This window comes from Notothenia rossii (assembly GCF_949606895.1).
Source record: "Notothenia rossii genome assembly, chromosome: 5".
NCBI lineage: Eukaryota > Metazoa > Chordata > Actinopteri > Perciformes > Nototheniidae > Notothenia > Notothenia rossii.
In genome coordinates this window covers 8239221-8265969 of record NC_136903.1, presented here as the reverse complement: position 1 = coordinate 8265969, position 26749 = coordinate 8239221, and the positions used below count along the sequence as shown (strand labels likewise).

General features: G+C 39.2%; 1 protein-coding gene across 1 annotated transcript in view; it reads right to left on the bottom strand.

Moving 5' to 3' along the window:
• The window catches only part of ppip5k1b (diphosphoinositol pentakisphosphate kinase 1b), a 68447-nt gene extending 42381 nt beyond the window's left edge, over positions 1-26066 (bottom strand). Inside the window, exons 1-9 of the mRNA XM_079684588.1 lie at positions 25849-26066; positions 13225-13716; positions 10312-10507; positions 9024-9114; positions 8019-8104; positions 7375-7529; positions 5297-5398; positions 3325-3486; positions 9-130 (exon numbers count right to left, since the gene is read on the bottom strand). Coding sequence (XP_079540714.1) covers positions 9-130; positions 3325-3486; positions 5297-5398; positions 7375-7529; positions 8019-8104; positions 9024-9114; positions 10312-10507; positions 13225-13443 — 1133 coding nt within the window. The 5' untranslated portion in view covers positions 13444-13716; positions 25849-26066. The remainder of the gene's footprint in view (positions 1-8; positions 131-3324; positions 3487-5296; positions 5399-7374; positions 7530-8018; positions 8105-9023; positions 9115-10311; positions 10508-13224; positions 13717-25848) is intronic.
• Between the last annotated feature and the right edge of the window lie 683 nt (positions 26067-26749).

The window sequence follows — 26749 nt, the reverse complement described above, 5'->3', positions numbered from 1 at the left end:
AAACCTACCCCAGGACTTTGGCGCAGTCGTCGTAATACTTCATGGAGTTTTTGACGAAGCTGAAGCCGTTAACGTCACAGACGTACGAGTGTCCGTTGGCTCTGAGTAGGTCGAACCCACACACCGTTTGCTAAAAGACACACAAAAAAATGTTTTAAAGGGGACCTATCATGCAAAATGCACTTTTTAATTTCTTTTATACATAAAGATGTGTCCCCGGTGTGTCAGGGAACTCACGCAGCGTCAGAAAATAAAACCCTCTGTCTTTCCCTCCGTACCCAAATCTCTAAAAACGGGGGTACAACGGAGCTGATCCAGATTTGCGTCCGATATGACGTAATATCGGCGGCGGACCCACAGAACTATCAGAAACGTTGCTATCAGAAACAATGCCCGACTGTTTTGGACGTAATATGGGCGGTGCATGTTTACATTAGCATTAATAGCACTCAGAGCTAACCTGTACTGGAGAGCATGTGTGTGAAGAAGCAGGAAATAAAAAGGAACTCACCTTGTGGTATAACTGGCAAGAGAGAAAGCCTTTGAGCTCCATACTGTTTCAGAAATAATCCTCGATAATCCATGATATGGCGTTTCATCACCGCAGTATTTAGTTTAGACAGTAGCTGCCGGGTCCCGCATGAGCTCAGCCCCCTCCTTTTTTAATCTATTTTTTTTATTTATTTAAAAAAAAAAGCTTTATCCCCAAATCAGCACTTTTGAAACAGGAAGGGAAATAGAGGGATATGAGGCATGGCTAGAATGGGTGATCTGTTTGGTATTTTGAGCAAAACACTTCATAGACATGTTTTTTATATATATCTGAGACCTATGCTATTGCCTAAAAATAGCATGATAGGTCCTCTTTAAAGTACATTCATACAATGCATAGCAATGTAAGCCAATATGTGCAAAAGTAAAAACTTCATTCTGTTCTTTTCTGTGTTTTGGAGTTTCCCTTTCCTGTGTCATATTGGTTTTTGTGCATGTAAATGGTCTGCAAAGGCTAAAATCCCAAAGTTCACACACTCGCACACTGACTTACCGTAGTTTGTCTTGAAAATACACTTGTATAAGCATAATTTGTGGCATATTATCTATATTTCGACCTTCTCTTTTGGTGCAGTTTTGTAACCTTATATATCTGCAACTATTAAGCATGTTTAAACTGCAGCAACATAAAATATCTCTTATTTCTGAAACTGTCTAAGTGTTATTTAGTAACAGTTTAGTATCCATGAGGCTCTTAAATCTACTAGAAGCTTTTTTTCTTTGTTTACAGAAACATTTTCTATGTGCACTCATTATTTCTTAAGTCGCTATATTAAAAGCTGTGCTTACAACGAAAAGGACTTATGAATTATTGATTTGCCGGGCCTCATGCTGTTGTTTTATTTGTTTGTGGGAGTCCGGTGTGTTTTCTGAAAACACTGAGTCATCAGTAACGAGCTGTAGTGTAGGCGGTAAGAGAGCCACTACTAGGAATCCTCCCTTTTGATTACTACTTGCTTCAAGCCCTGTACAAAGTTAGTTAGAACAATTTGAAAGCAATAATTATCATGGCAGAAGGCTTTTTAGAAAAAAATACTTCTGGCAGCTCCCATGTTCCAGGAAATGGAGTATTTAGTTAGCAACGGAAAACAATGTAATCGGTCTGCAACTGTCCGTGTTTTGAAGATATTTCCTCCCTGCTTTAAATTGGATTCAACAAACTGAAAGCACATGCTCTTAGTGTTTCATGCAGCTAAACACAAGGTGATGCAATGTTTATGTCAGCTTCACACAAAGAGAAACCCAGAGGAGCTTCTGAACACCAATGGCTTGTGAGGCAATACAAAAGTAAATAATGCAGTTCTCAGGAATAATTGGAGGTTTCCTGGCTATTTCAAAGCTGCTTTATTTGCTTACCTGCCCACTATTCTGCACTACATGCTCTACATCAGTGGTTCCCAACCTGGGGGGCGCGCCAAAGATCGCAGGGGGGGCGCCAGGCCTCAGATGATTTGAGGCCAAATATCATATTTAGACTTTTTTTTATATTATTATTATTTTTTGTACATATTGTTTGTAGCCTGTATTTAACCAGGTGAAAGCCCCTTGAGATCAAAATATCTCTTTTTCAAGGGTGACCTGCAGGACATTAGTTACATATGTAACATAAAAACAACAGAACAAATATTATATACATATGTAAAGCAATACATGATTGTCACTAAAAGCCTTGTCTCTACATTACAATAACTTATACAAAATAATTGATTAATTAATTTGAATAACAATTCAAGTTAGTAGCTAGTTAGTAGACAGAAATGTATAATTCTTTCTTTAATATAAATGTTTCTTCTACCTGTAAACTCGTAAAGTGTCCAAACCAGGCTTTTCTGGATAAGCGCATTTTTAAAACACAGTCGTTGTCCATGTCGGTTTCAGTTGGATTATTTGTCACAGTTGCTCCGATCAGATCGGTCTCCTCCATTTTGTAGATTATTTACGACTTTTGAATCTATGTAAACACATTGGCAAAACCCCGCTTACTTTGAGCATGTGTTTTAAACAGTTTAATCCCTTTGTGAATTCTTTCCACTTGCGCCGTCCTTTAATTTCTTCATACAGCGGGAATCAAAATGAATGAATCCTGAGTCCAATAACCATCAGAGTCACTCCAATAGTGCTCCTTCATTACACTTTCATCCTCCTTTAACAAAATACTTCACATTCATCCAGTTTGTGACAGCATTTTTGAGACTTTTAAACTTTAATTACCGCTGTTGCGTGTGTGGGGGGGGGGCGCAACTTCCAACAGGAGTTATTTGGGGGGGCTCTTGGGAAAAAAGGTTGGGAACCACTGCTCTACATGATGACTTATATTATACGTTTGTAATAGTCCATTTATTGAACATTTTAGAAACAAAAGAAACAACAATAATAATTATAACAAAGAGAAGCAAAAAAAAACACCAAAAAAACTAATTCTCAAATAGTCTCTGTCATGTTCAACAGGGGCAAGGAGAAGCTTAAAAACATTTCTAAATAATAGTTTTAGTTTGGATACACTTGTACAATATTTCAGCTCATCATTACAGTTATTCCACAAATCAATCTTTTGTTATGATGCAATAAGTTTGGGATTTGTTCGTATGGATGGTTTAAAAAAAAAAATGCATGTTTCCTCTCAACGTGTATGTTTTCTCTCCGTGTGAAAGGTCCCTGGACATTATGAAGTAATTGTTGATTTGCGACTTTGAACATAATTTGGATAGTTTTATAGTCAACCAGGTGTTGTAGTTTTAGTGTTTTTTAGTTTGATAAATAACTGAAGTTTACCTTGAAGGCCAGGCAGACTTTGCGAGCCACCAGTTTCTCCATGGCGGTCAGCATGACGGGGTAACGGATCTCCTTGCCCTCGCTGTCCCTCTCCACCTTTCCGTCCAGAGCAGGAGATTTCCGGGCCTCCGCATGGGCGTAGTCTGGACCCACTGTGTACACCTGAGACGTTCAAACACACAGGAGGAAGGGAAGCAAACACAGAGGGGGTGTTGAAGCAGAAGGGTCATGAATCAATTCAAACAAGCAACACCTCCATTTTAAACACCAGCTAAAGACACATCTTTTTAGATTAGCTTTTTATTAGCAACCCCCCCACTTTAAATGTTCTTTTAGTCTTTATTATTTACCTACCTTAGAAAGACACAGGTAAACTTAACTAAAGTACTTTCAAATGGTTTGTGGGTCAAACTAGAGGCCAGTTTTATTAGCTTTGGAAAAAACTTAAGGATCTTATAGTTCGAGGGAGGACTATAGGGTACATTTTCTTAGTTTTACTAAAACTATTGTGAGCTTTATAGTAGGATACAAGGTACGACTATTTTATAGTGGGTTACTACAGTAGGTACGACTATGGGTATTTTCTTAGTTTTGAAGAAAACTTTGACAGTCTTTTAGGTGCATTCACACCTAATATTCCGTTTTCTGGTGCACACCGGACCACAGTTTGTTACATTGTTTCATTTTTCAGAAGGTTCGGTTTGCGTTCACACGGGCAAAACTCAAACGGACTATAAACTTCAAACACAAGTCATGTGCACGGAAATGCTGTTCAACCATTGGTCAGACATTAAGGGGGTAAAAACGTAAATCCCGGCAATTTCTACCGGAGCCTCCGGCATGGAGCATCGGCAGGTTATTCTCATGCTGCTGTTAATACGGAGAGCAACAGACACTAGCGGCCCGCGCATATGATTATATAATCAGACAACGTCCGTTAAAAAACATTACAACACATATAACGAGAGACGTTCTGCAGTAAGGAGGGGCGTTTCACCGACGACAGGTGTTCTTACTTTTATGTAGCTGACGGAGAATGTTTACTTTACACGACACTGTTCAACACTTAATTCTGCTTCGCTCTTTAACTAAACAACCACGGATGTCTTGAAAGACTCTTTCGCTAAAGACTTTGAAGATATCTGCATTCTTGTGACTCGCTTCCTATGTTTTGGTGCGGACTGCGTTCCCACCAGCAATGAACAGCTCCAGAGTTCACAAGCAAGCGCTCCGAGACCACCTCTTTTAGCGGACCAGAGTCCGGTTGTTTAGTTCACTTCAGAGGTCTCGGACTGTGTTCACACCGACCCAAATGAACCGCACCAAGCGGCTAAACGCACCAGGGTTCGATTCAACCGGACTATACAAGGCAGGTGTGAACGCACCCTAATGTTTCTTTTATTATCTTTTCTTTTTAATGACTGTTTTTAAATGCCTTTGCCTGAATGTCTTTCATTTTTGTAAAGCACTTTGAATTGCCTTGTGTTGAAAGGTGCTATATAAATACACTTGGCTTTCCTTGCCTTGCCTTTATATTGGTTTATTTATTTTATAGGTCTTAAAGGATGTTATCTTATTGTATTAATCTAACATGCTTCAAAAACAATATTTATTTTTGACGTTGGTCTTTTTTATTTCTTAATCGTTTAACCTTTATTAGAATTATGGCATTTGTATTACTATTATCTTTTTATTTGTAGTTCTGTTTAACCTATATGTTCACTTGTTTTATGGGGTTTAATATTTGATATTGTTGCATCGACTCAGTTGCCTTGTGTCTTATCTGTCGGAGAGAAACCGTTATGTATTTTATTTGTATTATTGTGTCTGTTAACCTGATCAAATGTTATATTTTGCTGCATGTACCTTTAAAGTTCTTAACAAATAATCTGAGGGGAATTTCTTGTTGTGTATTTTTAACTTGTGATGTGTCATTTTGTAGTTTGAGCTGCATGTGTTGTATGAACAGTACCTTCACGTCAGTTCCATCTGTGGGCATGAACTCCTCGTAGATGTAGGATCCGGTCTTTCGTACGCTGGCTTCTGGAGAATACACACTGCTGCGACTCCCGATCTACAGAGAGAGCCAGAGACAAAGAGGAACAATTCAAACCAAAACTGGATTTAATCCTTCAATGGGAACAAACTTTGGGATTGCGGGAAACGGTATTTCGATCTCTCTGTCTGTACACACAAACGGAAAGATTGACAATAAAGTTGACTTTGAAACGTATAAATATTTGGGAAAATGTATTGATTCTTTTTTTATGATATGTATTTATATATAGGCTTCTTTCAAAACATGACCTTTATTTTCCAACTAACATACATTGAACATTTCTTATATTATGAGACCTATATTATATAAAAAAATATATAAAAACGTTTCTTTTTGACGCTGCATTTGGATGAGTTGTTCACATTTTAACTGCAGTATGGCTTTTTATCCATGTATTTTATACCTGTTGTGTTGATTTTATTATCTTTGCTTTTTAAATGCTTGCTTTTAAAATGCCTTTTTATAACGTGCTTCATCTGTATATTGTTCTCAAATGTCTTTTGTCTTATTTTGCAAAGCACTTTGGGTTGCCCTGTGCGAAAAGGTGCTCTATAAATAAACTTGCCTTGCCTTGCCTATATTAGACCCATAACACACCCACATCACACTGCTATTACCCCCATAGTAGACTTACATCACACGTATATTACACAGAGACAAAGCCTGTCAAATAACTGCTTCCCTCAGGATATAGAAACCACTTAAGGTGAAAAATCCTAGATTACCCAAGCTGTTTTTCACCTCTGCAACCTCCCTATGGTAGTACTGGTCTCTCATGTTCCTTCGGTTTCACTGTGTTATTAACTGTAAATCTAGAAGGTTTAACCCTGCAGCAGCTATTCAGCCATGTTTCCTTTGTGTAAGTCATTGAATAACGAAAAAAAACAACCCAAACTAGAATTACCGCCTCGTCAAGTTGCCTCAGCCAACCAGACAAGTTGCAATTTACATCAAAACCTGCCCAAAATGTCTTCACTTAATCCTTCAAAATCATTAGACATGTGTAAGAAATAGCCATTATAGGCATTTATTGTTTGCTTTTGGCCAAAAAAGAGTTTTGTGAGGTCCCAGAGACCTTAACCATCGAGCATTACATTCCAATAAGTTTACCCTTAAGTCAAAAGAGACTTTTTTTTGCAAAATTACAAGAAATTTCCTTTCAGGCATTCCTGAGATATCTTGTTCATGAGAAATACTTTGATGTAAGGATGCTGAACAACCCTGAAAACATGATGTCTTAGGCAATTAGGAAAATTAGCATTATGATTAGGGTTATATTTAGAGATGTCCCGATCCGATCACGTGATCGGGGATCGGATCTGATCACGTGATTTTCAAAAGATCGGAATCGGGGAAAAAAAATCTGATTTTTATTTTTTTTTATTCAATGTTACAAAACAAAAACGACCATGTTCAAGTCTTAAAGTCATCCTGAGGCCTTAGTTTTGGTTTCAAATTACACAACATCATGTGTGTGTTACTTCTTTGGGGCTTGTTTTCATAGACCTGGTTGATTATTTCTCTCAAATCTGGCAACAGAGTGGGCAGGGAGCAGTGTCTAATTGTAGCAGTAAGCTAACGAGTACTGATAAGCTTTATTTTGTTTTGATCCAATGCTGCACAACTGAACTGATCCAATGCTGCTGTGAAAGAAAGAAGCTATATCCATGTTGGATAGAATATCCAATTTAAATAAAAAAATAACCTTAAGGGACAACTTGAATGCTTTTTTTTCTCTTAATGCGTTGCATAAAGATCGGATCGGGAAAAATCGGTATCGGCAAATTGTCAAAATCAAATGATCGGAATCGGATCGGGAGCAAAAAAAGGTGATCGGGACATCCCTAGTTGTATTAAAATAACACTCATTGACATGTAGGGACAGTGGATACTGTCAAAAGCAGTGTGACGTTAAGGTAACTTGTCAGTATTTCTAGATCAGAGCATCTTTTTGCCGACCTAAATATCTCCTGTGTCTTTGCCAGCTCTACCTTTCTGAAGAGCCTCTGGCTGCCCCCCCCAGCAGACGATGGGTAGTAGATGTACACGTTGTGGTCCTCGGCACACACAGGTTTCTCCACGAAGGGTTTAGGGAACACTTCCCCGTTCACCTCCACGTGGTCCTCCCCTTCCACCAGGTTGCACTCTGCACAGGGGGACACTTCGGTTTTAAACACATAGTAAAAGCATTTAATCAAAAAGTACCTGGAATATTTCAAAGAAGGGAAATACATAAATAAGTTTGATAGTTGTAGATTCTTACAGAGGGGCCTTTCACATACATGTATCAAAGACATCCATTGCATTTTGACAAACTTTATTTATATTTTTAATCTACTAGAGATAACATCATAAATATAAATTCAAACACTCTTCTTTAAAATATTCACTGTCAGCATTTTACATTTATAGGAGAAAAAAACAGGCAAAAACATAATTGACAATCTCAGCTACATCGGATTTGGTTTTTTTGACAGCTCGACTTCTTGTTTTGGTTTCAAATAACGTAACTGATGTCCTGTATGCTGTTGTATGTCACAGATGGATCATTTAATATATTTATTCATGGGATTCGTTTTAGTTTCCATCCAAAATCATGCAAACTTATTCACACAAAGTATATTAACTTTCTCACCTTCAGGATTGTCGGGGTCCCTGTTCAATACGCCGTAACGAGGCAGGTCGATGCCCTCTTCCTTTAGTATCCTGTAAACTTCCCTCCTGATGGAAAATCCAATAAAATGTCAATAACCTCAAAAAAAGAACAATCTAAGTAAATCAATGTATGCAGCTCTGATGTGCACGTATGCGTTTTGCTGGGGTTAGGCAGCCAAACAGTTATGTAAAAAGTGTGACGATGGCAATTACATCATGTTTGCTCTCCTATTGATAACTGGCAAGTGCAAACAAGATGGATGTGTAAAAGAGTCCAGCTTCTGCATTTTGAAAGTGACATAAGGGGGTGAAAAACTTGATGCAGGTATATTGTTTTATTTGATACAGAGAAACTTCAATTTCTAAGTATCTTCTTCAACAAGTAGCATAACGATGATTTTAACTACTTAAAGGGGACCTATCATGCAAAATGCACTTTTGTACGTCTTTTCTACATGAATATGTGTCCCCGGTGTTCCAGGGAACTCACCAAGTGTCAGAAAACACAACCCTCTCTATTTTCCTCCTTAGCCAAATCTCTAAAAAAGGGACTGCAACGGATCTGATCCAGACTGATCCAGATTTGAACACTTCTATGACGTCACAGAAGTGGCGCTACGGCTATTGGGCCAACTCCACCAATCAGGAGGAGACAGCCACGGACATTGCCGTTCGAAAGCGCTGGAGACGCTGTAGTACATATGCCAGGCCTGTAGATGGTGCTGTTCTCACAGAATCAGCCCATGCAAAGACAGTGTTAAATTGAGCGAAATGAGGAATGGCTAAAATGCATGATCCGTTTGGTATTTTGAAAAATAAAAAGTATAAATATGCCTTATATAGGTATGGCCCTACACTATATTATTCAAATATAGCATGATAGGTCCACTTTAATGACCCCTCGTTGTACTCATTGTTTGTGTAATGAGGCACCATTATGTTGAAATTAGCTTCTTCTCTGTGATACCCTTCAGTCCTGCTTTACCTGTCCTGGATGAAATACTGCATGTTGAGGTCGTTGAGGAGCAGTGGATTCCTGAGCTTGGCGTACTCCACAGCTTTGTCCAGAGGGAAACCTGTGAAATGGCACACAAACAAAAAAAACGTTATTAACAAATAGACCATCTCATTCTATTTTATACGTATTTACTTTTACATTACATTACATTTAGCTGACGCTTTTATCCAAAGCGAGTTAAAAGAAGTGCATTCGACCAAGAAGATACAAACTTGAAGAAAACAGAATCATATAAGTGCATCAGGTTTCATAGAGCCAAACATTTCAAGTGCTACTCAACTGGCTTTAGATAAGCCAGCCCTTTATTAGTATATAAGTGCTTAGTTAGTACAGGGTATATACAGGAATCCTGAAGGCAATAGTCAAAGACCTTTTTTAAGACCCTTTCCATACATTTTAAGACCTCATCGCCACTTGGAGTTCTAACCGGTTACCTTGGCGACACACTTTACCTCACATTGACTATATACAGTATTGATTGTCCTTCCTCCTTATCTTCCAACCATTTGGACGCAAACTTGCATTTCCCCATAACGATGTTGTTTAACAACCGGCGTAAACTGAGCTTCACGCGCTATCAAGCAGTGAGCGTGCGATGTCCTGTTCAGGTGACGTCAAATCCAACGGGATGCCATAAATAAACTCCACAGAATCACACTACACACCTACGCAATGATTACATTCAGGCACACTGTAGAATACAACCTCTTTGGACAATTGATATACTTATTGAAAACAAGCTACAAAATGTAATACTTTGGGAAATGCCGTTTAATACTTTTTAATAGCCTTCATTTTCGCTAAATTAATTTATCAACTTTCAATACTTTTTAAGATCCCACGGACACCCTGGAGTATCTACGTTTTTTTTTACTTGCACTATTTTAAGTGTTTTTTGGTGCCTGTGACCTAAGATTTCCATTTCCATATCTACACTTTAGCTATGTACGAATGACAATAAAAGCCTTGAATCTTCATCAAACAAAACCCCACTACTTCTCTTTTGTCTTTCTCTGTTGACCTAATAGCTACTAAACTGACAGAAAATAAATAAATAAAGATGATTATTTAAGAACATTTTCTAATATCAGCATTGAGTTATTTTGGCGAATTAAATCTTGTAGTGACAATCTGATTGTGAGTTAGCGTCCGCTCTGAAGCTACAAAACCTCTCCTGAGCATTTTTCCCCTCCACCTCCCTTAATGTCCCCCTCGTGCAACAGGATGATTTTGACATTAGTTGGTGGATGTTTACCTTTGGAGTGGAAGGAGATGAGGCAGTCGCAGAGCGGCCAGTTCTCCACCGGCTCCTCCAGGATCACCTCCTCTGGAAAGATGACCATGTCGATGTAGTCAAACTTACAAAGCCGCTCCAGGATCTGAGTCATCGGCTTTGATTTGGATTTCTTCACCATGGCGCAGATGCCGACCACGATCTGTCGCTCCGGTGGCTGAAGGAGAGAACGGGGAAGACAGAAAAATGGGACAATGCAACGGCAAGTTTAGTTTAATGTAAAAACAGCAGGGGAGCACAGATACTTGTCTTTCATCCTTTTTTTATAACTTGATGTATTGTGATTTTAAGGGTGTCCATTATCATCTGGCCGGGGACAACGGCTGGAAATGAGCAATGTTGGCTAAAGCTGTCCCATTTACTGTTGTTTGTTACAGTTGATGAATGGGGACTGTCCACGACACTATAAACAAATAAACTTAACCAAACTAAACATCAGAATGTGACTTCCAGTGGATTTTGAAAATGTATTGGACCTACTGGTTATATTGTGAGATGACAAAGAGGGTTTTTTGATTAGTGCGCTTGGCAGGCTTATTCTCGTATTCATGTATAGCCTTTCATGATAAAGGATTTAAACGTCACAAGTCTTTTTAGATCGTAGGGTGTCATTTGACCTGCAGATACAAATTTGGCAGCTAAACCCTCAACATTTACAGGCCCTGACCCCACTGGACACACCAATCTGACAGCAAACTGACACCAAACTGACACCAAACTGACAGCTAACTGACACCAAAGAACACGTCCCGACGGAACACGACCGTTGTGTTGCCCCTCATCTCTGCGTCTTGGCCATGTGTCGCACTGGAACACACCGCAAAGACTTCAGCCGACGGCCAAGTTGCACGTAGGAACTGCGCATTCGTGAGTGGCAATAACTCTCCTTACCAGCAGGCGGCGGTGGTGTGTATTCGTCATTCAAAAGAGGAAACAACCGGAAGACACACTGCGTGATACACCGAGAGAAGAAGAACAGACTGCGTGATATAAACAAACAACAAATAGCGTGTTCCATTTTCACTCTACAGCGAGAAGCTCATGGGGCTTTCCCGAACCTGTGTCGAGAGCTGGAGTTAAATGAGATCTCAGATTTGCCTTCGTAATCGTTTGTTTGGGTCCCTCACTTCCGTTTCGCTTCTCATGCACTGATTCGCTAGCTGAACAGCCAATCGGAGTGATTTCTTTGGCCGACGGCCTTTAGCCGACAATAGGGCTGCTCAATTAATCGTATTTTAATCACAATTACGATGTTGGCTTGCAACGATTATGAAAACAACCTAATCGAAATAAAACGATACAACATTTTTATTATTATTCTTATGTTTTTTATTGATTTTTTTTTTTTTTATTGGCTTTTCAGTTGAGTTATACTTAAAGTTCAGGGTAATCAACTGTTAAAAACATACTGTTCACATTTTTTTTCAATAAATGGATGTTTTCAGAGTAAATGGATAATCGTTTTTTAATAATCGTGATATAAATTATTGACCCAAATAATCGAGATAATGGTTTTTGCCATAATCGAGCAGCCTTAGCCGACGGAACGGAAGGTGTCGGCACGGCCGAAAAGACACGACGGGGCGGGACACACCAATCTGAGTAGAGCGACAGGACGCTCATTGACGGCAAGACATCTATCGACGGCCAAAATCAGGTTGGTGTGTCAGGGGCTTTACATGTACATTTGGGGATTAAAGACAATGTGGAAAAATTCAGATTTGTAATATTGGGCTTTAATGATCAAATGTCGTCGACCTCATCAACACCTCAGTTTGCTTAACGCCAAATAATGTATTGCACTGTTGAATGGAAAAACATTCAGCTGTTTGATAAAGAAAACATCATCTAAACTAAAACATTATTGCATGCATACAGAATCTTATTCTTCAGAAAACACTTAAAGTTTTGTGTAGATTGATTGCTACACTAATACGTAAGTAAGAGCCTTTTTGCTGATGTGCCACAGTAATGTAGTTGAAAGGAAAAGTATGGACGTGCTGAGCTGCTTCCTGTAAAACGCTCTCTAGATAAAGACGATCAGATTGTGAAACAGAGACAAATACTCACTGAGACATAGAAATCATAACAAGTAAGCGAGCCGCTAACACAGCACTGCCATCAAGTCCTTTTATAGCTAAAGGACTACACAACAGACCAGATGTTTATCTTCTGCATTGTTCTCACGCCAGTCGTTGTATATTTTTGTCTCCATTTATTTTCCGTTCCTAATAAAAACATTCCTCTTTATAATACCCAGGCTTGTTAATGTCCTACTGCCCAGAAATGACCTAGACTTTGGCTTCTTGTTCCCAACATTAAATCATATTTTTTCACATGAACACTTTAGTTACATTAGGTCATTTTAATGCAACACATGGTCTCGGATTTTAGGTACAATAACATGGAGTCTTTTGATATTTCACAATCAAAGCGTTTCAAAAAGGAACAACATTTTTACTTAGTCTATTTGCAAAGACACAGCTTCTACACCAGCTTTCTGTAAACTTGAATGAGAGGCATATCTCATGGGCAAAGTGTATCAGTAACTCACTCTGTCTTTCTACTTTGAACTCACACAGATAAGTAGTGTGACTATCGGGAGACAGTATGTGAAAAAGCATTCTTAGAAAGTGACTTGGCGAAAATACATGTTTGTGAGGTATTGAGCTAATGTGTGTATAACTAAGACTGAGTATCATACTGCACATGTTGTGTATGAGTTCATTAACAGATGTTTTAATACTGTTTTGCTGTTGTTAAACTTCATTATCTTATATTCATTTCTGTTTTCAAGATGATTCCGGATAGCATGGGGTGATTCTTTTTAAACAAATGCTCATTTTGTAGGCGTAGTATTTCTTTAACACCTACCGACTCGTCGTCATCGCCTTCCATATCCTCTTCTCGAAACATCTCGTTCTTCATGCCTGCCTCCATTTGACCCATGTCCTGCTCGTCATCCCCACAGCCAATCACAAACCGAGGAACGTCTCTGTGGCTCCGCCCCCGTTCTAATGCTTCTCTTTCTCCTTCTCCTTCTCCTGCTTCTGCTCCTGCCACTACACCTGCTCCGTCAGAGGTCCTGGACATCACATACCTCTATAAAACATGGCTGCTTCACGTGGCTCCTGCCCAGATAGCAAAGCAGGAAGTAGCCCGGTATCAGTGTATGACCGTCACTATATGACCGGCGTCTGGGACCCCGCTGATAAAGTGGAGTGTCTGTTGGAGTTTGTGATAACAGCAACGTGCGTCTGTGCAGCTAGAGTTTGTGTTGAGGTAGAAGAGAGAGGCGTACTGACGTAGAAAATCAAGATCCTGGTTGCTGCTCCGAGTCAACATCTGGGCACCATTTTTCTTGCCCTAGGGGAAAGAAATGAAAGAAATTGAGCAAATATTCTGTCCTTTTTTTGCCATTTTTGTGCTGAAAGAAATATTTACAAGAGATTTAAGAACATATTTGGTAAAACCATGTTCTAAAGTGCTGCTTATGCGTGAAGAAAGTTAAAGACTAAAATCAAGGGATTGAGAGTTAGTCAAGTAAAACAAATCTTACTCTTACCGTTTAAACAAAACATCGAAACTTGACAAATTAAGCAAGACTTATGCAGTTGTAGAGACACTCACTTGTTCAATTAAAGTCAATAAGTATACGAATAACCAGAGCACTGGTCGCTGTGGTGTTGCTACATTCAACATTTGTGAAATAAACGTCAGGGTTGTAAGATCAGGCAAAAGAAAAGAAGAAGAATATACATTTCTGAGGAAACCCATTTATGCAACACTTGAGAGAAATGTTACTTAAGACATGAGCCACAATTTGGGCTCAAAAGAATCTCTGGTATTTTGCTGACACGTGGAAAATGTATTGATGATGGCAGCTCTCACACGCATTAATCCAGAGTAAAGAAGCTTACAGGCATGCAAGGTGCTGTCATCGTTAGAAAACTACAAAAGATATGATCAGATTACACCCTGTCAGTTTCAAAGGATCCAGAAGGTGGAACGTTCAAACCAATTATTTTTAAATTATGTGAAATTGAGGAATCTGTTGAGAGTGAGCAACAACACACAGTCATCATACAACTGATCCCAATTTACAGTCAAATCCAATGCAACAGCCGTGATTTAGAGGTGAGGTGTCACTTCAAAAGGTCCCTTTGTTGTGTACCTTTAAAAAAGCAATATTAAAGGGCCCACGTCATGCTTTTCTGGTTATCACCCGTCCCCTTGTGTGTTAAGAAGGTCTTTCTGCATGTAAACGGTCTGCAGAGTCACAAACCCTCAAAGTACACTCTGTAGCGAGTAAGACTCTAAAGGCCGCTACACACCAACCTGAGACCAAATAACGCGTACCGAAGGCGTCCCGACTTTTACGTCCGCTACGTCGCCCGCCTACGAACACACCGCAAAGACTTCAGTCGACGAGTGGCAATAACTGTCCTTACCAGCAGGCGGCGGTAGTGTGTATTCGTCATTCAAAAGAGGCAACAGCCAATCAGAGTGATTTCTTTGGCCGATTCAACATGTTGAATCCAACATGTTGAATCGGCCGCGGGAGGTGTGAAAATGTGCCGTAAAGCAACGACGGTGCGGGACACACCAACCTGAGTAGGGCACCGCGAATACCCGACTGCCTCTGGCGGCCTCTGACTCCCAAAATCGGGTAGGTGTGTCAGGGCCTTAACACAGAAAAGACCTGTCTGTGCTGCCCCAGAACGCCTGGTTGGAGATTTCTCATTTTCCATTAGTTTCTTCCGGGAACCAAAATGGACCAATCTGCAGAGCTCCTCACACACCAGGACCTTTAGCGTAAATGTTCAAGTAACAGGGAGTCCCATTGACTTGCATAGAGCTCCCTGAACGCTGGTAATAGACGAGTTGGGATCGCGGAGAAATGCTCTCTGCGGACCCATTCTCACAGCGTTATAAACCTTTTTCTTACTCAATATCAAGCCTCACTTATTGTTTTTACTTTGGCTGTGTGTGTGTGTGTGTGTGTGTGTGTGTGTGTGTGTGTGTGTGTGTGTGTGTGTGTGTGTGTGTGTGTGTGTGTGTGTGTGTGTGTGTGTGTGTGTGTGTGTGTGTGTGTGTGTGTGTGTGTGTGTGTGTGTGTGTGTGTGTGTGTGTGTGTGTGTGTGTGTGTGTGTGTGTGTGTGTGTGTGTGTGTGTGTGTGTGTGTGTGTGTGTGTGTGTGTGTGTGCTCAGGATGAGTTTCACAAAACCACACCAGTAAGCCAGCTCACTGAGCAGCGAGCCAGACATTTCCACATCCTCCATGGACCCGCTCATTATTTTTGTAATTATGAAATTATAAGTACATTTCTGACACTTAAACAACACTTGAGTTTTTCCAGGAATTGGTTTTGATTGTTATTTTATTATATATATGTTGCATTGTTGGAGGAGCTCAGGGCAGAAGATGTTCATTTCTACACTGGAGCTGCTTTGTGCATATCGATATGACAATACCATTTTTGAATCTTGAATTCCCACATGTCTGGGAAGTGGAACAAAGACAGCTGCTGTTTGTTGTTATTGTCTTTACTGTGTGATCACAGTCTGATAAACAACAACAGTTTCCTCTTAATTTGGCTTAATGGCTTCTTTTCACCACAAACATGTGTTTTAATTTCATACGTTTTTGTTGCTGTTTTACTGTGTGAAAATTTTCTTATTATTATGTGTTGTATTGCTAAGGGGTGCAACAACTAATCGACTTAATCGATTAAAATCGATTACCAAATTAGTTGGCAACTAATTCAGTCGTCGATTCGTTGGTGACGTCATCACATGTGTTCTACACCCCGTTAAGCTCCAACGTTATCGCTCTTTTGTATGGGTACAGGAGACATTTAAAAACATATGTTATGTATTATTGCTACATAAACATTATATCGCAGTCTTAGTGTCGCCAACTCAGTTTCTAATATGCAATATGACTACAAAATGCGTCTATAATTTATTTTCGATCTTCCGAATTCAGACGAGCGATCTCTCCCCCGCCTGCTTGCGAGGGGGCGGGGCAGTTTACACACACATGCAGGAGATGGCGGAGAGAACGCGCTCCGAGGTGTGGTTAAACTTTAGCCGTCTCGATGTGGACAATGCTCGTTACCAAAATTGCAATAACAGTTTATCATATAAAGGCGGTAAAACGAGCAATTTGTCTAAACATTTAGCAAAAGTGCACCACATTCAGACGGAGGAATGCACCGGGTTCGGCTGTCTTTCTAGTAGCTCTTTAGCCCCATCCAAGAGTAACCTTTCCACGTCAGGTGTTATGTATGCTAGCAGCAACACGCAGAGTTAACTCAGTTATAAAAACATAGGTTAATGATTAGAGGTAACTGAATTAGTTATTTTGTTAAAGTTTCAGCTATTCTGTTTACAGTTCTGTCATCACATTATTTAATATGATTTGTTAAAACATTGTTGTTTCTTTTGATGTGAAATATTATGTATTTAATTAAAATAAAAAGCAATGTTAGTTTTGTTCACCATTTGTTGAGTTAGTTTACCTTATTTCTTGTCAAAAGAACCGTTAATACTATCGTTGAAAGGACCGGATCGATAAGCAGTATTGATATAAGTAGTAGTACAGTTAAAACCTTAACGATCCGAATAATCGATTAATCGTTTCATTAATCGATAGATTAATCGATTATCAAATTAGTCGTTTGTTGCAGCCCTATTACTCCTCTTACTATAGCAGTGTTTCCCATACATTGATTTATTTGTGACGGGACGCCACAATTAAATATCGTCCGCCACAAATGGATCTCATAAAAAAAAAAAAAATTATTATTATTATTTATTTATTTTTTGCCCTCGGTTACTCCAGAGAGAATGTCCCTGTAATTGGTCATTGTAAGTCGCTTTGGAATAAGGCGCCTGCTAAATGCCTGAATTGTAAATTGTAAATGATACTTTTGGGAGAATAAATCCCACAGATCCTCAACTCCGGTGTGTCTCACTCATTAACAACGCAACACAGAGCAACAAGATCGTTGTCTACAGTAGCCATGAACTCGCATGTATTATCTTATTTGAGGGGGGGGTGGATGCAAGGAGAATCAAATAGAATCAAATTCTGTGGGAAACACTGTATAGGATAAGATTAAACAATATAAGGCACTTTACCCATATTAAACTCAAGCTCCAGAAACACTTTAGTATAAGTAGAGTAGATCAATTACAAAACACTTCTCATTATAATGTAGGGCGGCAACTAACAATTGTTTTCTCATGTGTTCAGTTGAATTATACGTTATAAAACAAAGAACCTTTTTATCATAATAACCGAGAGACCGAAAACAGCACCTTCTGCCATTTTTGCATAAAAACGCACTTAAACCAATGATTGAGTATTAAAAGTTAAATGGATTTAATTTTTCTGTTGATTCCTCGAACCCATTAGTTGTCTTATTGTTGCAGCACTAGTATTTCTAACAGCAACACAAACTGTAGAGTTAACACACAGTTAAATCAACAACTCTATGAACCATTTACAACAAAAACTGAACAATTACAACCTTCATGAAAGTAGTATTTGTTCCAGGATTGTTGTATGACTGTCCTTGTACACAAAAATAAACTACTTGAGGTTTGAACTTGCGCTCAATTGATTGAAAACTGTTCACTCTGACTGAACACTCATCACTAATATCATAACAAACACCAAAACAATGGATCTATTTCTAATCAACTTGTTCCAGAAACCCAACCGTTAACAGCTGCCAAATAGCACTTGCAACACAAGTCCTTTAATATTAGGGGTGTGTGTGAGCCGTGCGCTCACTCAATGCTTATCCGTTATCTGATCTGATAGCAGAAAATAACTACGGCTGTTACATAAGATGTCATTCCCCAACTGAGCCAAAGCCCAAGAGCAAGGTGTGAAGTGTAGACAACCAAGAAGAAGTGGAAGAAACTTGCCGATGCAGGAAGTTCACACACACGGTGGATGAAGCTAAAGCTGGTTCATGTGTCGCTCATCAGAATAGTCTCACGCCCCCATCGAACACCGCCAGCACCAACCTGACCCCACAACTAACAGCTGAGTCCAGGGGCAAAGCCTCCAGAAACAGATGGAGGATCGTGTTTCCCATCAAACGCCGACCGTATTATATTCTGTATAAACCGTAAAGCCCCCATAGAAAAATGTAAATGTGTGATAGTGGGTTATAGAAATAACTTTGATTGATTGACACATTTGTTAAAAAGTCATCCAAGATATTCTATCCTTTGACAGGTATGGCATATCAAGATGTTGATTGAACAGCATCATAAGGTGTGCTTCGGGGCGGTCAAAATAAAACCCTGAAAAGTTTTTTATTTTTGACGAAGCGTGCCGTTGACCACCTGCAGGACTGTGAATGCCCACCAGAGCTGTTGCCCATGAATGAAGGTTAATATCACTTCCAAACACCGTCTCCAATGTCGTTTCCAAGAAATTAAGAAGTACATTCAACAGGCATTCCAAAGCTAGATCAAGTGTGTCTCTCCACATCCAGCTTCTTCACCTGATGCAACAGTTGGCTTGCACAACCAAAGCATTTCTGCACAAACTGCCAGAAAACACGTGAAGGAACTCGTCTGCGTGCTCCATGTTCTCACAAGGGTCATGACCTGATTGTAGCTGAGCGTCGTAAACAACTAATTGTTCTCTTCACAGATCAATCCTGTGTGACCACAGACAAATGCATGTCCGTAGCCCATGCTATGTGAAATCTGGAATTCAGATTGCCTCATAAAGTGTTCTTTCAAGATAAATCTGTGCATTTGAGATTGGCCACCAGCCCACGGACAAACTGTCTAGTAATCATGCTGTTACCTGTCAGGTAAAACAGATTCTCTTTGCTCACAAACACAGAATTTAACACATTTGTGTACAATATTTGACAGAAATAAGCCTTTTGTGTGCAAAGTAGGGCTGCTCGATTATGGCAAAAACATAATCGAGATTATTTGGGTCAATAATTGATATCACGATTATTAAAAACGATTATCCATTTACTTTGAAAACATCAATTTATTAAAAAAAAAAAAGGTGTAGTATGTTTTTAACAGTTGATTACCCTGAACTTTAAGTATAATTCAATTGAAAAACCAATGAAAAAAATATATATACTTTTTTAAATAAATAAATAATTCAAAACATAATCGTTTTATTTCGATTATGTGGTTTTCATAATTGTTGCAAGCCAAAATCGTAATTGCGATTAAAATACGATTAATCGAGCAGCCCAAGTGCAAAGATAAAGACTATGTTTACCACGGCAACTCATGGAAAAACAATTTCTGTTCAGGGTATTTAAAGTCACCTTCATTCAAATACAGCGCACATGAAGCTGTTCCGGCTGCTAAAGAGAAGCCCTGCTCTTCATGTGTCCTGGACTCTGTTCCCACAGACGATTCTCACTCGTGACACAGCTTAACCTTGGTACCCAGAAATAACTCTCCTGCAGGATCTGAAGGAGCAAAGGCCCGGGTGTTGGCTCTGCTACGCCCCCCAAACATAACTCAGCATTACTAACACGTGAGGCGATGACAAGCCGCACTAAACGGAGTGGAAGCTCTTCTTGCCGTCCCCGCGTGAATACACCAACAACGATGAACTCGTAAATACAGATCTGTGTAACTGCTGTAAGAAGGCACCGCTGACCATTGGCAGAGGACATGACCTTTACTCTATAGCAGCACAAGCAAGTGCACGACAATCACTAAATGTGTCAAAGCATAAAAATGAGCGCTGCATAATTAATCAAAATGTTATCAAAATCAAAATATGGAAAAGTTAACTATTCAGATCAAATTAAGCTCGATATTTGGAAAAATATGTTAAAAAAAATGCATGATTTATTTGTATGAATTTAAAGGTGGGATAGGTAATTTTGGACGAGCCGGAAGAAATCTGCCACTTCCTTACAGAGCCCCTCCTCCAACACACACGAACGCGCACATGACCAATGAGGGCACGAGATAAGTTTGTGCACAGATGGAAGGCTGACAGGCAGGTAGGCCATCCAGTTACTTTAGCCGGGCCGGCTCAGATGATTGGTCGTGCTTTTTACAGTGCCACGGCTTCCACAGATGACATTTTATTATGGATTTTTTGTCAAAGCACTTCAGATATTCATTGCTATCGGGATGTTAAGATCATTCATGGAATATAACAAGTGTATCTCGAGCCGGTTTCTCAAACTTACCTACCCCACCTTTAAATGTATTTGTTTTTTATTATTAATATTTATTTTTTCTATGCATAAAAAAACAGCTTTTGGGTCCAAGGCATAGGCGTGTTTCTTTGGTTTTTTGTATTTATACCGTATATAAAAACATGAGTTTGTATTATGAAAAAATATTTGTAAGGTAAAACTAAGTCAATAAATGAAAAGTAAACTAAATAAAATACCGGGTGCTGCAGTCTCGACCTATAAACAATATTCTTCATCTTCAGACTTATAAAAAGGTCTGTAGCTTTAAAGATAATCTACACTTTGATATATGCTTCAATGATAATGTGACTAATGTTACATTGCCTCTAACATTGTGAATCGGGGCAGTTCCAACATCGGTTAATATAACCAAAATGTTTTCCAAACTTCTGCAGCCCTGATACAAATTAGATTTGTTCAGATCATGTGACTTCACTTCATCAGATAACTTGCAGCAGTGAGCTAGCTGGTCATAATTGGCCCCTCATTCACAAATCAACGTGCTATTACAGTGAGGCAAACAAATATTTAGTCAGCTACCAATTGTGCAAGTTCTCCCACTTAAAAAGATGAGAGGCCTGTCATTTTCATCCTAGATATACCTCAAATATGAGAGACAAAATGAGAAAAGAAAAATCCAGAAAATCACATTGTCTGATTTTCAAAGAATTTATTTGCAAATTATGGTGGAAAATAAGTATTTGATTACCTACAAACAAACAAGATTTCTGGCTCTCACAGACCTTTAACTTCTTCTTTAAGAGCCTCCTCTGTCCTCCACTTGTTAACTGTATTAATGGCACCTGTTTGAACTCGTTATCAGTATAACACCTGTCCACAACCTCAAACAGTCACACTCCAAACTCCACTATGGCCAAGACCAAAGAGCTGTCAAAGGACACCAGAAACAAAATTGTAGACCTGCGCCAGGCTGGGAAGACTGAATCTGCAATAGGTAAGCAGCTTGGTGTGAAGAAATCAACTGTGGGAGCAATTCTTAGAAAATGGAAGACATACAAGACCACTGATAATCTCCCTGGATCTGGGGCTCCACGCAAGATCTCACCCCGTGGGGTCAAAATGATCACAAGAACGGTGAGCAAAAATCCCAGAACCACACGGGGGGACCTAGTGAATGACCTGCAGAGAGCTGGGACCAAAGTAACAAAGGCTACCATCAGTAACACACTACGCCACCAGGGACTCAAATCCTGCAGTGCCAGACGTGTCCCCCTGCTTAAGCCAGTACATGTCCAGGCCCGTCTGAAGTTTGCTAGAGAGCATTTAGATGATCCAGAAGAGGATTGGGAGAATGTCATATGGTCAGATGAAACCAAAATAGAACTTTTTGGTAAAAACTCAACTAGACGTGTTTGGAGGAGAAAGAATGCTGAGTTGCATCCAAAGAACACCATACCTACTGTGAAACATGGGGGTGGAAACATCATGCTTTGGGGCTGTTTGTCTGCAAAGGGACCAGGACGACTGATCCGTGTAAAGGAAAGAATGAATGGGGCCAAGTATCGTGAGATTTTGAGTGACAACCTCCTTCCATCAGCAAGGGCATTGAAGATGAAACGTGGCTGGGTCTTTCAGCATGACAATGATCCCAAACACACCGCCCGGGCAACGAAGGAGTGGCTTCGTAAGAAGCATTTCAAGGTCCTGGAGTGGCCTAGCCAGTCTCCAGATCTCAACCCCATAGAAAATCTTTGGAGGGAGTTGAAAGTCTGTGTTGCCCAGCGACAGCCCCAAAACATCACTGCTCTAGAGGAGATCTGCATGGAGGAATGGGCCAAAATACCAGCAACAGTGAAAACCTTGTGAAGACTTAGAGAAAACGTTTGACCTCTGTCATTGCCAACAAAGGGTATATAACAAAGTGTTGAGATGAACTTTTGTTATTGACCAAATACTTATTTTACACCATCATTTGCAAATAAATTCTTTAAAAATCAGACAATGTGATTTCCTGGATTATTTCCCCCCATTCTGTCTCTCATAGTTGAGGTATACCTAGGATGAAAATTACAGGCCTCTCATCTTTTTAAGTGGGAGAACTTGCACAATTGGTGGCTGACTAAATACTTTTTTGCCCCACCGTATATGTTTTTCTCCAGGTACACTGTTCTCTGACACATCATTTCCACAGAAAGTAGATTCCTGTAACACCTGATTTGTATCTTTGAGGTTTCCGTATGTACACAAGTCTCAGCCTGTTACTAAAACTCTCTCACAAACACAACAAAACATCCACATTCTTGTCAATACAGGTCAACAAGTGTCTTGGACGTCAATGGAGCTTAATCCAAGTCATAAATGAGTTAATGTTCCTTTCACTGGCGATAAAAATGGAGAAGCAAAAAGGAGACAGACAGAGGAACCAGACAAAATGTTTGAAACTGTCTCCTCTCTGCCAGTTCAATTGTTCCCCTCGGAAACAAATAACACACTTCATCACCCGAGAATAAATTAGGAGGCTGATTAAAAACATCCCCAGCTGTCACCTGCAGGCCCTCGTCTATGAGTCATCACTGCGGGCCCTGAGATAATAAAAAACGGCTCCAATAAAAGATTTTTTTTAACCTTTGAGACTGAAGGCAGTGACGTGTTTATGACCGGTGATGGAGGACGTGGTCATTAGCTGCAACTCACTCTCATTCCTCTGATAGGAGGGCATATGAGAAACATCAGGAAGAAACGCAAATGGAAACTGTTAGCCTGTCAATTATGGACTCACATATTGTTGATTGATGGAATTAATGTAGGCCATTTCTCGGAAAAGATAATGACATTTGACTTGTTTGTGATTGGGACCTTTTTTGTGAAAGGTTAATAAGCATTTAGCCAAGCCCAGAACCCTCTGCTTTTTTATCAGGACAATGCAGAAGAAGTATTAGTTATCTGAAGAGAGTTCAAGACGCAATCATTAACAAAGCTTAAACATTATTTGTAATAAACGTGCTGCTTGAGTGCACAAAGCTTTAAAAGTTGTTCAACCAAACCTCCAGCCCCAGGGGTCAGAAACTTGATGTTATCAGGATACAATTACCGGAGGAACAGCAGTTACAGAAATACAAAGTGCACTTATTACTGAAAACAGAGGAAGAACAAGCGGACCGTGCAAAACAGACCCATTATTATTTCAACTCATGAATGCTAACATTTCTACCTAAAGCATGAGACCTGTGTAGAGGTAACGAGATGATTTGTTATTTACTTATATGTACTTATATGATTTATGGATCGGGGAAATATATGACTTTACTCGCCTGCTTTTGAGCTACTGATGAATTACTTTAGCCATACATACAGCTTATAATACAATTAAACTGTAATAGGTTGCTTTGGAGAATACTGGCTGATTCAGCAGATCAAACCAAGCAGCAGCAACAAACACAGAGGATGGATTGGATTGTAAAAAGATACCGCTGAGTTCAGAAGAAAAGTAGAGATTGTGGCATAACAGAAGGACCGACATAGTTTGCAGATACTATTTTACAAGTGAGTTACAGTAAGGGCCTCTGCTTCAACATGAGCAGAAAACATTCTCATTCTTAGTTTCTTTGCTTGTTGATTTAGGGAATCAGACATGTGTAAGTTATCTGCAGCATGTGGTGTCTGACTGAAGTCTGAACATACATTATCCAAGTTGTTCTTGTTTCTTGATTTGGACGTATAATCAATTCAAACAGTGAAAATGCTACGAGTATAATGTCCAGTATTTCTCCTTTAGTCCAAGAGTGCATGCTTAATAGTGTTCATGCATTATGTGGTTTTGTTCTATTAAAAAAGTAAGCGTTTTAACACGGTGTGATGCCCCTGTGGGTTCATCTAGAGAGGGTGTGACTGTGCTGTCTTGATTGCAGTAACTCAGGGCACCTGGATCTGGCGCCCTGCAGCTATTTAAAGCCTCTGTCTGCCCTCTCCTACAGGCACCTGGTTTTCTGTTGAGTATGCTATGAGTTGCTTCACTTTGTGCACTTCAACACTCTCACTCTCACTCTCACACATGTCCATGCAATCCTCACCCTGAATTTACACTACTGATATCATACCACTGACATCCACACATCATGCTTTACTTGTTTTGCACTTAATTCATTTGGCTAATTTGAACCACTTGCTTTAATAAACATATTTAGTTAAACTGTTGATATGATTTGTCTCCTCTTTGTTGTGGCCTTTTGAGCCAGGTCATAACACACGGTGTCGATCTCTATCTAATCAAATCTAATATTATGGAAACCTAGCTAGTAGGAGCTATGCCTATCATTCCTGGTCAGGTTAAAAGAGAATAATGTACACTATAATCAACAAAAGGCTTACTATTTATCTATTGAAAGGTTGTTTTTTTAAAAGGCATGTATGTATGGTTTCTCACATTTCTGCTTCTGTTAGTCAGATATATTAATATATAGAGAGTCAGCTGTATAAAGCATCCTCGTGAGGGAACATTTCTGCACTTCCTGTGGTCACGGGGCTCTGACAAGTTGACTTTTAAGACTTTGGAGGCGAGGAATGAATAAAGACATGTCTGCTTTTATTTCAATATCCATGCATGTTTGTTGCCCCTAAAGTAAAGATGCGTATGTCCATAAAAAGGTGCAAAGGTACTGCTGGGTAGTTTAACCTATGATAATACATCATGTTATCTCAGGTGACTTGGTTTTAATAAACTGAATCTGCAGTTTAACTAATGTTGTGAAATATAATGGCGTAAAAGTTTTAATATAAGCCCCTAACATGTAATTAAATATAACGTATAGGTAGTAGAACATGTTAATTATCAGATAAAATACCTCAATAATGTACTTAAAGTGGAGTAACATTACTTAATGTAGTAACTTGTTACTATTGCTCACAATATGTCAACACTCCCAGTCACACTCCCTACATAGACATCCAGAAAGTTGCATATCAAGCTTAGATAGTTTAATAAAGTGGTTAATACACTATATCAGTGCATTGCAGGTGTCCAGCAGCCTGTTAAAAGCCACGACATGCGTCTCAAATATCTATAAAACACAATGAATGAGTCAGATGGGTGTTTTGTAGTAAAACAAGCCTTATGTGGGATAAATAAACCTCAAAAACCAACATAAATACATCCAAGTATCGCCTGTTCACAACACAGTACTCCTGTTACAGAGTTGCACACATCCTTGAAAGCTTGCCTCATTCAGTCCACTTTCAGCGACACAGCAGCAGCGACATCACAGGGAAGCCACGCCGAATATAGAGCACAAAGTGTGGGAACAACAGCGGGACTTACCGGCGGAAAACCACTGGAGGTCCGTCAGCAGCTCACTTCCTTATTTCCTCCGACTGAAGGGAAGCTGCAGCCGCCTGAGTTTGGCTTTTCTTTTTTATAACTCTCAGTGAAGTTGTGAGCTAACTGCATGCTAAAGTTCACGTCCGCTCATGTCTGTTGTTTAGCTGCTGCGGCTAGCTTCCTTCCTTTTTTGTATTTTCTTCACTTTTTTTGTTTTTTCTTTTACATAGTTGATTTTTTTTGTAAGACGCGCCATCACTGCCATCTATCGGTCAAAGTGATGAACTGCACTCTTCGATTACTATAGAAAAAAATGATGCCTCATAAAAAACTGTGTATAAGGTTTATTTTATATAATTATTGTTATAAGTACCAATATAAAAATCTACAATTGAATACTAATGTTTTTTTATTGAATACAATATTATATTATGTAGATAATGAGAGACATTGTTAGGCTGCATTATGGTTTGTGGAGTTGTATTTTTCTTTAGGGCTGTCAAGAACATTTAGCAAATTATGTTATAAATGTGTAAGTATTTATTATTATTATTATTATTATTATTATTATTATTATTATTATATTGATATTACCCCTTTTTGTATTAATGATTACACTTCCAGAATAATAAAGGTGCATTAACTATCTTATTGTAATTGTTATGATTGTATATTATTTATTAGTTTTGACATTAAGTTTCCTTGTGTATGAAAGAAGCATGGCAATGTTGCTCAACAATAAAAAAAAATATTATAATAAAATGATACTACTTTACTATATTATATTATTATGACATGACAACTCAAACTATAATGTATATCTTCTACCACTCTTCTACTACTGAAATACTTTATTATATCATACTATATTAAAATGTTATACTGTCTAACTGCAGATACA